Genomic DNA, 14200 nt, shown 5'->3' on the forward strand with positions numbered 1-14200 from the left:
GTTCGGGGGTACCTTGCTTCTACTCCGCGGATGGCCCGGCTCATGTAGTAGACGGGCCAATGCCCTTCTTCCACGTCCCAGACAGGAGGTACGACTAATATGGCATGCAGTCATACTGCTAAGTATACCGTCAATGTCTCCCTAGGTTTTGTTTGACTGAGCAGTGGGGGATGACTTAGATACAACTCCAAATCGACAAAGACTTTTTCGCAGGCCTCATCCCACCCCTGGGCTGTCCTTAAGACTTTAAAGAAGGGTAGGCACCGGTCGGTTGATAGGACTTCGTTCCTATCACTACTTCCACCTTTTCCAGGTAGGTGGAACCCGCATTCCTATCTGTTGTTTGAACATTTGGTTCACTAACAGTTAGTAGGTGGACCCCGCATTCTTGAGGCTGAACAACATTGTTTTGTAGTAGTAGAGGTCTCGATCTGTTACGAACGCTCTCTTCTCCTTGTCATCCAGGTTCATCCTAATCTGGTTATACCAGGAATAAGCGCCCATAAAGCTAAGGAGGGGATGCCTCGTCGTCGAATCCACAATCAGGTCAACGTGCAATAAGGGGAAGCTATCTTTCGGGTAAGCTGTATTCAGGTCGATGAAGTCAACACACATCTGCCACTTCCTGTTGACCTTCTTCACTAGAACTACATTAGATAACCATTCCGGATAGTGGACCTCCCAAATGAACCTGGCCGTTAGGAGACGATCCACCTCCTCAGCTATCGCCCCATACTTCTCAGCATTGGATCGATGCAAAGCCGGTGCTCTATGATGGAGTTGTCAATCCCTGGCATATCCTCATGGCTCCAAGCGAACATGTCCTAGTGTTCTACTATGAGGGATATCAGCGCTGCTTTAATCTCTGGGCCCAACTTAGTCCCGATCTGGATCCTTCGCACCGGTGTCAACTGGTCAATTGCAACCAACTCCAAGGGTTCGTTGGGTTCTGCTTGCCACAAAGCCTGTTCATCACGAATCTCTTCATCCCATTTGGTCAGGGGCGGAGGTGAACCTAGCTTGGGCGCTTCTTCTGCCTTTCTGATTGCTGCGACTAGTTTAACCTGGTGCTTCAACTCTCGGTCGTAGCATTCTTGGCCCAAGACCTGCTCGCCGCGGACTTCGCCCACTCCCGAGTTGGTGGAGAACTTCATTTTGAGGTAATAGGTGGACGTTACTGCCCTCAAACTATTCAGGGTGGGGCGCCCCAATATGGAGTTGTATGAAGACAGAGCATTGACGACCAAGAAGTCGGACATGATGGCCGCAATTTTGGGAGCCTTCCCTGCCAATACTGAAATGGTGATGGCTCTCATTGGTTGAACAACGTCCCCCATGAAGCCCTTGAGTGGCATCGGAGCAGGGTGTAGTCGATCCAAGCTGATTCCCATCTTCACGAAGGCTTCCCAGAATAAGATATCTACCAAACTGCTGTTCTCAACTAGGATCCTCTAGGTTTTGAAGTTTGCCACTTGCATTGTTACTACCAGTGCGTCGTCATGCGGGTGGAGGATGCCTTCTTCGTCTCTTGCATCTAAGGTTATCGTGGGGCCTCTAGTGCGCTGTAGGGGCCTGTTTGCAACTCTTTCAGCGACGAACACTTCCTTGTACCGCGCCCTCCGAGCATGTGCTTTATGGGCTAACGAAGTTGTCCTGCCTCTAGCGTACCCCCTGGGGTGATTGTGCTTATCTCCCCAAGTGGCCTATTCTCTGCTGGGGGACTCCTCCGCATTTCATCGAGATCGTTCCTTACCTTCTCTAACTTGCACCCCGCCGGGGATCCGTGCGCCTTCCTCCGCACCAATCTACTCAATTCTCCGTCTAGTGCGCCCGATTACACTGTTCTTCCTTCCTCATCCTCTTTAAGGTGTAGCAATCTCGAGTGTTGTGTTGGTCATTCATGTGGAACTCACAATATGGGCAGTTTTCCTCATCTTGGGGCTGCTCTCTTCAGGGGCTCAGGAGTCGATTACCTTCCACGACCAAGTTTGTGTATGCGCGGCTTTCCCTTGGGGTCGAGCCGGCATTTCTCCCCTACTCTTCTTATATGATGCTCCCCTATTTCCTTGGTCCCAACCTCCTCGCGGGCTTGGCACCTTCCGACTCGCTCGCTCGCTCCATCTCGGACCATCGTGGGGCAGTCAAGGCCTCGAGTGTATCCTTAGCGTTGATGAATCCATATGCCCGGTCCATGAACTCCCTCAATGTTGTAAGGGTCTTTCACGCTATCTGCACCATGAACAGATTTAAAGGCCATATTCCTCCTAAGAAGGCTGCCAACACGTGATCTTCTCGTCTTGGTCATCGGTGGTCATGCACTCTCGATTGAACTACACAAGGTACGACTTTAGGTTCTCACCATCATGCTGTTTGATGATCAGGAGGTAAGCTGTCGGGCGTCTCCTTTTTCAACTCGCCAAGAATCGCATCATGAAGAGGCAAGCGAGCTCCTCAAAGCTATCTATTGTTCCTATTGCCAATGGCCCAAACCAGATCCAGGCAGCTCCCCTTAGCGTTAGTGGGAAGGCTTGGCAGGCGAATTCCCCTGGGAAACCATGCAGAGTCATGTGGGCTTTGAACGTCTCCAGGTGCTCTAGTGGGTCTTTGGACCAGTCGTACATTTCCATCTGGGGAACCTTGAACTTGGGGGAAGTGGCACCGCCATGACCCCCGCACTGTATAGGAGGTTGATGCTGACGAGTAGCTGGTCAACAGTGGATGGCGTGTCTATCTTTTTAGCCATCTCCACGCATTTATCCCCCAAGCTCTTGGATTTGAACATGCATCTTGCGCCTCTCTTCCTCCAACGTGGCATTTGCATGGACACGTCGCGAATCCTCGTGTTCGTTGCCACTCGGTTTTGCACCTCCCACTAGCTCTTCGTTGGTGCGCTTGAGGGCCGCATTCTCCTGTCGTAGCATCCGTTCCTTATTTCTCCTCCATGCTCGCAAGTTTTGCTTCCATCGTCCCTTCTTCGTCATCTCCCCTTCGTGTAGCTTGGGACCGCGTCGTTACCGGAATGCACAAAGTACATACTTTTATAGAAAATTATCCCACAGACGGCGCAACTGTTGATGTTGTATTTCACAGCCCTAGAACTTCCGGACCAAGCTCACGCCACCTGAAAATAATGAGAAAGGGCTCCGGTGACGTCCGAGATCACTCCGATGCCAAAGTCAATGAACCATTCTCTATGATATTACTCTGATGAATAACTAGGACAATCAAAAATTAAGAGAGAGCTCCCATAAAAGGATGCCCGTTATTTATACCTGATACGGGTCCTGCTGCCGATGGAGGTCATGGCGTGTCAGGTGTCAGACCTGCTATCACTCATTTCCTGTTGTGTCAGCCTACAGCTCTAGCGACTAGAGGAGATTGTGGCGTGTCAGTCGTGCTAGGCCTGTCTGCTGCTGAGAGGTCGTGGAGTGTCAGGTGTCAGTCGTGCTTGGCCTGTCCTGCCGCTTCCTGCCATAGTTGGGTGTCAAGTCGTGGGCGAACCGTCCTTAGTACATTGGGTGTGCTCGTGCCGTTATGTGTCGGGTTTCCTGACACATGCATTTGAGTGCAGCATCCCTTGAGTCTGATGGGTTTGTGACCGAGCTCATTCAGTCGTCCGCGTGCAGCTCGACGTCTTGCTCGGCGTCCTTTTGTAGGTCCTAGTAGGCTGTCGAGCCCCGAGACGATCGCATTGGCACATCCGAGCTTGGCACTAAAAGGCATTCCCGAATAGGTTTACAGCCACGGGCTCAGCACGTGATTCTTCGACCTGGACTCTTAACTCACTGAAGGGTTTTGCCTTTGGGCCCTAAGTTCCTGGCCTTGGCCTCTAGGATGGGCCCCTCCCTCACACTCTCCATAAGTATTACATCACAACCTCTATTTCATTGTATACTCATATTATATAAGTTAAAAACTAGACCATGCTAATTCTTTGTTGTGTCATCTAAGATGAGTCAACGTCATGTGAATTGCATATGTTGGGCATGTGGTGTTTTGGATTCGTTATACTTCAATGGTAAGTTTAAATAAATTCGTGACTTTAAATTTTATTAGTGGTGGTGGCGTTGATTTTGAAACTATGAATATTTTGTTTTTGTGATGGAGGAGTTGTGAATATATATATACCCATAGATTCATGGTGGTTCACTTTATTGTTTTGAATATTGTTCATGAATGTGGACTTTTGGTGTTGATTTTGTATATTTTGTATTTTTATCTTTTGTATCATGTTTTGATGGGTGTACACTATTAATTTGAGCAACGAGAAGATTGCACTAAAAAAGTGGAACACATTTGATCCCAAGATTAGAATATTATTAAAGCATAATGAAATAAATATGGTTGTTCCACTAAGATAAAGAAATAAAGCATAATGAAATAAAGAAAATTATTAAAGTTCCAAAAGAAGATCTTAAAAGTGGTTGTTCCACCCTTTTAGCAAAGATAGACTTTCTACATGAACGGTAACTACATATATACCACTGAGAGTTGTCATAAGAGCTGAATGAGAAAGTAAATTATAAGAAAACAACTAGCACGGTTTACATGACTAATATAATAATATAAATAATCAATAGAATATTATTAAAATATAGCGTAATAAAATAACATATACCTTGATTACACCAATGAGATAGTTGTGGACTTTTGACAATCTCCAATGCAAAGATTCTTTTCCAACCGTGAAGAAGCCATTAAAAAAAATAGCATAGTCAATATGACATCAATATAAGAATATTATTAAAACATAGCATAATAAAGAATCTCATACATTGACTGCACTGAAAGATCTTCAATGAGAGACTTTCACACATTTGACAATCTCCACTCTAAGTATTCTTTCTTGACGTTGGAGAAACCACTAAATCCATAGCTCGCTTCATAACTATTACATCATAACCTCTAATTCATCATACACTCATATTGTATGAGGTAAAAACTAGACAATAATCCTTAGTTATATCATCAAGATGAGTTAACATTATGCGAATTCGATATATTGGGCATGTGGTGTTGGATTCGTTGTACTTTAGTAGAAGAGTTTTAAGTAAATTCATAGTTTTGAATATTATTAGTGGTGATTGCAATTTTGAAATTATGAATATTTTGTTGTTGTGGTGGGGGAGTGGTGTATTTTGGATATTGGGTATTATTTTTGGTGTGTTGATCTGATGGATCCATGGTTGTTCACTTGGTTATTTTGAATATTATTCATGGTTATGGTTTTTTTGTTTTGGTTTTGTCTATTTCTTTTTTATCTTTAGTATCATGTTTTTTTACTGGTGTACATTTTTAATTTGAGCAATGAAAAGATTTGACTAAAAAAGGGAAACATTTGATCCCAAGATTAGAATATTATTAAAGGATAATTAAATAAATAAATTTATACCTATGCACCACCGCTCTTTCAGCAAAGATAGGCTTTCTACAAGAGTGATAATGCAAAAATTACCTATGTACCACTGAGAGCCATCATAAGAGGCTAAGAGCTATGTGAAAGTAAACTATAAGAAAACAACTAGCATGATTTATATGATACCGATATAAGAATATAAACAAACTATCAATAGAATATTATTAAAATATAGCACAATAAAGAATCACAACACCTTGATTATTATACTGAAAGATCTTCAATGAGATAGTTTTAGACTTTTGGCAATCTCCACTCCAATGATTCTTTTCTAGCTGTAAAGAAGCCACCAAAAAACCTAACATAGTCTATATGACATCAATACAAGATTATTATTAAAACATAGTATAATAAAGAATCTCATAACTTGATTACACTAAAAGATCTTCAACGAGAGAGTTTCACACATTTGAGAATCTCCACTCTAAATATTTTTTCTCGACGTTGGAGAACCTACTTACTCCATAGCTCGCCCAATAAATATTAGATCACATCCTCTAATTCATTGTACACTCATATTGTATGAGGTAAAAAACTAGATCATACTAATCCTTAGTTGTATCATCCAATATGAGTATATTCTGTGAATTCAATACGTTGGACATGTAGTATTCAATTCATTACTTCAATAGTAGAGTTTTAAATAAATTCATAGTTTTACATATTATTAGTGGTGGTGGCGTTGACCTTGAAACTATGAATATTTTGTTCTTGTAGTGGTGCAGTGGTGTATTTTGATATTGAATATTATTTGTGGTGTGGTAATCCCATGGATCCATGGTGGTGAACTTATTGTTTTGAATATTGTTCATCGTTGTGGATTTTTAGTTTTGATTTTGTCTATTGTTTTCTATATTTTGTATCATATTTTGACTGGTATACATTGTTAATTTGATCTATGAGAAGATTTGATTAAAAAAAGGGAACACTTTTGATACCAAGATTAGAATATTATTAAAGCATAATAAAATAAATAAATCTATATACCTCCTCTATTGCACCAAAAGAAGATCTTAAAAGTGGTTGTTCCACCCTTTTAGCAAAGAAAGGCTATCACCAAAGAAAGGAGAAGTAGAAGAAAATGGAGAGGAAGAGGAAGAGGATGAGGATGAGGAAGAAGATGAAGATGAATATGCATATGCATATGCATATGGTGACGAAGACAAAGACTAAGGGGAAGAAGAATAGGAAGAGGAAGAGGAGAGAAGTGGAAGGAGAACAAGAAGAGGATGAAGAAGAGGAACAAAGAGAAGAAGAAGGAGGTGAGGAAGCGAGCCGTCGAGAGAATGAGAGAAAAAAAAAAGTGGAGAAAATATTAACTATAAATATGTTCTATAAAAAAATGGAGGGTGAGAATGTTTATCAAAAGTATTAAAGGTTTCAAGATGTAACCTTTGAAGGCAATGTAAAATTCTCAATCCTTGCAGGTCAATAAAAGCCTATAACAATTTTGACCTCCTAAGTCTATTTAAAAATATATACCGTATTTATATAAAAGTCTGTAGATAAAATTGCCTCAATAGTATTATATTTTCTACATGGACGATAATGCAAAAAATACCTAAGCACCAGTGACAGCTATCATAAAAGCCGAGTAAAAAAGTAAAGAATACGAATATAACTAGCATAGTCTATATGACACCAATATAAGAATATAGAAAAAAAAAAACCTATCGATATAAGAATATTATTAAAACATAGCGTAATAAAGAAATTTCATACCTTGATGGCACTGATCTTAAAATAAGACAGTTTTAGACTTTTGGCAATCTCTACTCCAAATATTCTTTTCCGGCGATAAAGAACCAACTAAAACAACTAGCATATTCAATATGATATCAATATAAGAATATTATTAAAACATAGCATAATAAAGAATATTATACTAATTGCACTGAAATGATCTTTAATGAGAGAATTTCACACTTTTCACCCATAAGGATTACATTACAACCTCTAATTAATTGTACGTTCAAATTTTGTGAGGATTAAAAAACTAACTCTACAAGACCATGCACTTAGTTGTATGATCCAAGTGGAGTTCAACATTATGTGAATTCGATATATTGGACAGGTGGGGTTGAATGACACCTTAAATTCATATCGAGAGAATAAAGCTTTAGTAAATTTGCATTTGATGCTAGACAAGTGTTGGATTCATTGTACTTAAGTAGTAGAGTTCTAAGTATATTTGTAGGTTTAAATATTATTTGTGATGTTGGCTTTGATTTTGAAGGTATGAATGTTTAATTGTTGTGGTGTTGGGGTTGCCAGAGTATTATACTTTGATCAATTTTTAGTATTGTTTGTGGTGGTCATACCATGGATCCATGGTGGTGGTCTTTGTTGTTTTGAATATTGTTCGTGGTTGTATGTTTGTGGTGTTGGTTTTATCTATGCTTTTTTTTTTATATCATATTTCAATCGATGTACATTGCTAATTTGAGTGACCATAGAGATTTAACTAGAAAAAGAACATGGTTGTTAAATACCAATATTAGGAAATTATTAAAGCATAATAGAACAAATAAATTCATACACCTCTATTGCACTAACATAAAATCTTCGATGGGAGCATCCTTTCTGCAAAGAAAGTTGCTAACCAACCATTTTCGACACAGAACAAAGAAAAACAAATTTCATTTTTCGAAAATGGCAAAGGAAAATGAAGAAACTATAACATATATAATACGAACCCAAAGCATAGTACGCCATACTTGGTTGGAATGAGCATCTAGTAAATTCCACTAAATGGAGTTCCATCCTAAGTAATGCTTTCACAAACAAAAACTTGTATACAATGTTTTCTTCTTTTACTGAATAGTCATATACAATATTTATTAGACAAGAAAGGGTTTCTAGCATAATTCAAAATAGAGATGAACTTCAACAAATTTATAAGGATTTATCCCATCTTAACGTTAATGTCTGGCTGCATAAACTACTCTTATTTCGAACATCGGGCCTCGTCGATGTTATGTTGAATACTTGGGAATTATTTTTGCACCAACAAGCAGCATGAGTTTAATTTACACCAAACAAAGAAAAGGAATAACATTAAAAATCATCAAGCAGAAAGGTTACTAGAAAACAAAATGAACGGCGTATTTTACCCTCCTCTTCTTCATCATAGTTAATCGCCTTACCTCCATGGGGTTGGGTCTCTTCAATACACTCTTTAGAGGTACCACCAATGTCCTTGCAGCACAACCTTTTTCTTCGCACAACCCTGAAACGGCTACGATGTATTTTCTGCAAATTGAAAGAAAAAAACCCAATATACAGAATCAGTGAGATTACAACTCAAGAATTATAAGTGAAATAAAAAATCCCAAGTTGGTTCCCAAAGAGGATGGAATTTTATATTCAATCAGATATTTTCGGTAACACCTCAGTCATAAGTCATGTTTTCTACCTCATGCCTGATGGAGTCAAAGAGCAGAGAAGACAGATAACGCTCTCTGTAGCTAGGAAAAACCACCTGCATCGCAAACAAAATGGACTCAGATTAGTATATGCGGACAGGAAAAGTTCTAAGCCATCTAAGCACACTCAAAAATCTCAGTCTAGGCATAGCAACAGCAAAGCATAAATGACCCGAATGCGAAAAATGGATTAGTTTTAGTCCTGACAGACAGAAAACATATAGCCATTTCCCCATTTATAGTTCTTTCTTGTAACTAGGTGTTCTCATTGTATAACTTCTGCGGCACCTGGGTTATGCCTTTTTCTTTATAAATTTTATTTTACCTATAAAAAAAACATATAGCCTTTTCCTAGGGTCCAAACTGAGGTAGTGACCTGAGCACCATGCACATACTCAACCATAGGCATGAATTAAGTACGATCATAGGACAATGCAATTACCAAATTGTTGTGAATTCTTTTTTTAATTCCTTTCTTAAAAGATTATGTTATTACTTCAGATTAGACTGGAGTCATTTGAAAGTACACCCCCTTCAAGCACGAAATCAACATAGGCACACTATCATAATATGGAGAATGAAGAACATAAGGGGTTGTAATTGTATAGCAATTTGAAGAAGGAAATTAGACCTACAACAATTTGCTTTCCAGCATTTTCTGGCCTCTGTGCCAACTTTATTGCAGCAGCTGCCACCCACCAGATGAAATCCCCACCTGCCAAAAGACAATTCCCCAACGTTCAGCACAGAAGTGGATGCTCAAAAGATAACTGCAACAAAAGGACTCGCAATAGTACTCGTTAAAGCTGATCATTATTAATTACCATACCAACAAGCCTTCTTTCAACGCAAGCTGCTTAGCATTTTCAATAGATTCCTCACTTGATACCTGAAAAGTCACCCAAATATCAAGAGTCAGATAGGAGATTCACATATGCATTTGTAGCTGACAAGAACTTGCAATGTTTCACTTTTGAATCTTCTAAAACTGTAATAATGCAGGTGTCTGCTATTTTGTTTGGATGGCAATATCAGTTATTTGATCCTGTCCAAGTCTTGTTTAACAGAGACACTTAATAAAAAGAAAGAAAAAAAAAGTATTTTTTGATAGAGACAGTATAACAAATATAAACAAGGTCTTCCAGATGTTTTTCTATTTTTGGTAATTTAAAGATTGGCAGATAAAGATTTTTTGGACCTAAACAAAATACAAATCTCGATTTGCTCTTTCATGGAATAGACTTCAGAAAGCAGCCAAAAAGAATCAAGTGTGTACCTTACATTAAACCGCTTAATATTATAAAGAAATTGGAGATGCAAGGCAAGCTTCATACCCAAATGATATGCCTCTTCAAAAGCACTAGTTAAATGATCTTTTTAATGCATGGGATTAAAATGAAATAAACTTGGAAACAGGCAATCCTCTTAAGACTGGGAAAAACTAAAAAACACTCTTAGATTAACTCCTCATCATCCTTTTTATGTAGCCTAGTCCTCTTGCCTTTCATATCAAAATCCACTCGCCATAATGATTACATTATTTATTGACAGTAATCATAAGGAGATGAATGGATTAGAACATTGTACTTGCATTTCCTACAAATTATAGGTTCTGACTGTGATGGTATTTTACTATTTTCCATGAAAAATATAACACAATCATGAAACACCAAGAAAAATGGTTTCCAAACTCACTTGAATAACTTCATCAAGCACATTGACATCCAGAACAGTAGGGATGATACCCAGCACCGATTCCTTGGATCAAATATATGCCCTTAACATGAACATGTATCAAGAGCAAAGACTAAAGTTAGAGAACTATCATTTGAGAATAAATCCAAACCAAATAAGTTATATAGCATTACTAAATTCCAGATATGAAGCTGCAACTAATGAACAAATTAATGGCAGCCAAGTTCTACAAGAGATTTGACTACTCATAAATGCACAACTTCTATCCCAATAAAAGAAATCTCAAAACAAAAATTGATATTAATTTAACTATAAATGGAAAATCTTCATTCTGGTTTTAAAAATTGGATCACTTTTGAGTTTATGAGAATTTGTGATTGAAGTGCTCTCTGAAAGCATGACTTATCTGTGATTGAGCTTAGTGGTGCTGGCTCTCAGAAAAACAGGTACACTTATTTTTTTATATAAGGTACACTTGTGAAATTCCCAAAATCACACTATTCTAAACTGATTTCTGCAATATGTGCTACCGACACCCTAATCCTTAGTCATCCAAAAATACATATAATCTAGGTTTAGCTTTTAAAAATATTTTTGACCACACTCTCTCCTGTTATATTAATAAGAAGTGGAATTTGTACCGATGAATCTCAAAGGAAATCGAAACGCATATGCTACAAATAGATATGGGTTTAAAACTCAAAAGGGAGTCAGGAACAGCTCTAGACTATTGCAAAGGAACAAGAAAGCCCAAAAAACAAACATCAAAAAGAAAAATAAAAAGAAGCCCCAACCTGTGAAACGGATTTGCCGTGGGAATAAGGGACGAGACCTGGGGAGTCTTCTCGTAATGGAACTTGTACCACCCCCATGGGTTCTTGAAGTACGTCTTGAACCCCTGAGCTTGCTCATTTTTCATGGATGAAGACAACGTCGTGGTCGTGGACGTCGTCGCCGCCGATGCCGATGTCAACACCCCGTTTTCGTAGCCGTTGTTCCCGTTATGCATCATCATCTCGATTCTTTCCGTCCCTCCACTTATCTCTTATAGTCTAAAATCTTTCACGCTCTAACATTTTCGTCGCTCTCTCTCTCTCTCTGAGTCTATTAATTCTTCTCTTCCGAGTCGGTGTATTTCTTTCTCCCTATAGAGACGAGAATTTAAATTTTGGAGTATATTTATAAGAGTATACTGATACAACAGCTAAATAAACATGAAATGAGAAATCCAATCGCTCTCTATATCTCTATAGTTAAATTTTAAGGGTGGGTTTGGATGTTGAAGTGAATTGAATTGAGTTGAGTTGAGATGATAAAATATTATTAGAATATTATTATTTATTATTATTATTATTTTGAGATTTGAAAAAGTTGAATTTTTTATTATATTTTATGTTGAGATTTGAAAAAGTTGTAATGATAAGTTGAGATGAGCTCAACTTCCAAAAGAAGCCTAAATTTGATAGCCGTTAGCTTTCAGCAATGTTGGTAAAATGGGGAGAGAAATGCGAACGGTATTCATTTAAATTCATAATTTTCTTGACCGTTGTTAATATTCTTGGATGGGAGAAGCTAGGAACCAGTCGGGTGAAAACCCAAATTTAACACCAGCTAATCAAATGCCGCCATGTAGGAGGTGTAGCAAGTTCCCATTTACCCCACATACACTAGATTCTCTACTTTTTTTTTTTATCTCTTCCCCCCTCTTCTCTCTCTTTCTCCCTCCCCCAACCCGTCGTCTGTGCTTGCTTGCAGAGATTCCTCCAAAGGTGAGACGCACATGGCCATTCCTCCACATTCGAAGAAGCTAACTTGAACTAGAACCAAACGCTCTGTGCTTGCTTTCAGAGATTCAATCTCTTTCGGAAGTACAACATTTTCCGTTGGAGTAGACTAGCACCAATGATTTCACCACGTAAAAGGTAGAGATCGAAGCATCTAAGGTGATGAGGAGTTGGTGAGGAAGGCTTTGTTGCCTCTCTATTGATCATCTCAACTTTGATCTCCATGGCTAGTAGCTATTTGGTTTGCTCACTGTTGTGTTCCTTCATTAATGGTGTTCAAGTCGTACTCAAGCATTATTGGTATATTAATATATATAATAATCATGAGTAAAATGATTTTCAATTATTGAGTTACCTTTCAGAGAAAGTGACTTTTGGTCTCAAAACGTGCGTTTTGAAGATCAGATGACCTACATTTTGAGAAAAAAACCCATTTGAATTCCCGCGTCTGCCATTTCAGCGTCTTCTACCTTCAGAGCGCCCTCTTCTCTTCAGCTTCCTCTCCCATTCAAAATCTGTAGCCTTGGGTTTCATCTCTTCAGCAGTGGCCTGGGTTTCATCTCTACTGTTCGGTCTCTTCTACTTTCAAAGCTTGTAGTAGCCCCTCCTCTGCTCTGGGTGCCGCCGCCGCGTCGCTGTCGCCCATCCTCTGCTCTGGGTGCCGCCGCCGCGTCGCTGTCGCCCATCCTCTGCTCTGGGTACCGCTTCATCGTCACCCCTCCGTCTCTCTCTCTCTCTCTCTCTCTCTCTCTCTCTCTCTCTCTCTCTCTCTCTCTGTGTGTGTTTGTTTTTCTCGTGCATTTTTTTTTTATGAATCTGTGCTTGTGTTGTGTTGTGGAGTGGTAGATCTCCACTTCGTTTGTTCTTCTTTATCTTGTTTGTATCGACAGCCATGACTGTTAATGATTTGTGTTGTTATATTTTCGGGCATTTTGATCTACAAGCTCTCTCTCTCTCTCTCTGTTTTTTTTTTCGTTTCTTTTGGGCATTTTGGTTGGCTTGTAGGCTTTGTTTTGTGGTCTGAGGAAAATTCTATTTGGTGAAAAAGCGGAGGGAGAGATGAAACTATTGCATAACTATTGCATATGTTTGTTTAGCAATGTTCTGTATATAATACGATTTCTTGTTTTAATTTATCTCAATGATAAATCTAAGCCTTAAAACACCAACTCCAGTAATATCTCATTCCTCTAGTACTTAACAGCCTCATACTCTATGTACGGAACAATCGTCAACATACTAAGAATCTTGACAAAAATTCTTCATAAAACTCAACGATAGAGGAGATGGTTTCTAACATCCTAAAATCGTTTATTTAATTTTTTTTTTTCAAAATACATTGAAGTCATTTTTTCTCCTGTAACAATCTATTGGAAGGGATTAAAACACCAACTCTATTTTGCACTTTCTGTTTTCAAAGTTTAGGCAGAATGACATATAGCATGCAGCACTTAACCATTGTGTTTCATTTTTGTATCTCTTGGAGAGGCTATGGAGCTATGCCAAGGCTTTGATCACTAGCTAACATGCAAAGGTATGTTTTCTTTCCTTTTTATTTTGAATCTAAAAAATTTACTGATCTTTAGTAATTTTTTGGAGTACTTTGCAGTATTTAATCATGGGAATTTTTTCTAAAGCGATTAAGGATGTTAGTTATGTACATATTGGTGTAATGATGGTGTTCTTGTCAATCCAAGCAAAGGTCTAAAAAATGCATTATGTTCCTCACATCCCTTTTCCCTTTTACCTAACATGCATTATGTATTTTGACAATATTGGAAGGGAAGACAAGACAAAGATTTTCATTTGCTATGTATTTCGTTCTTGTACAACTTTAATTTGTACATGTTGGAGACTAAGCATGCACTGATCTTTGTATA

The 14200-nt window shown here is 38.8% G+C and overlaps 1 protein-coding gene and 1 pseudogene across 1 annotated transcript; both read right to left on the minus strand.

The window, feature by feature from the left end:
- Positions 1–824: 824 nt before the first annotated feature.
- LOC109011826 lies at positions 825–1391 on the minus strand. The gene has a single exon (XM_018993168.1). The coding sequence runs from the start codon at positions 1389–1391 to the stop codon at positions 825–827; it is 567 nt and encodes a 188-aa protein (XP_018848713.1).
- A 7416-nt stretch (positions 1392–8807) lies between these two features.
- On the minus strand, positions 8808–11551 carry LOC109011825 (annotated as a pseudogene).
- Positions 11552–14200: the final 2649 nt, after the last annotated feature.

The sequence above is a fragment of the Juglans regia genome, chromosome 4 (genome assembly GCF_001411555.2).
Source record: "Juglans regia cultivar Chandler chromosome 4, Walnut 2.0, whole genome shotgun sequence".
Classification (NCBI taxonomy): Eukaryota; Viridiplantae; Streptophyta; class Magnoliopsida; order Fagales; family Juglandaceae; genus Juglans; species Juglans regia.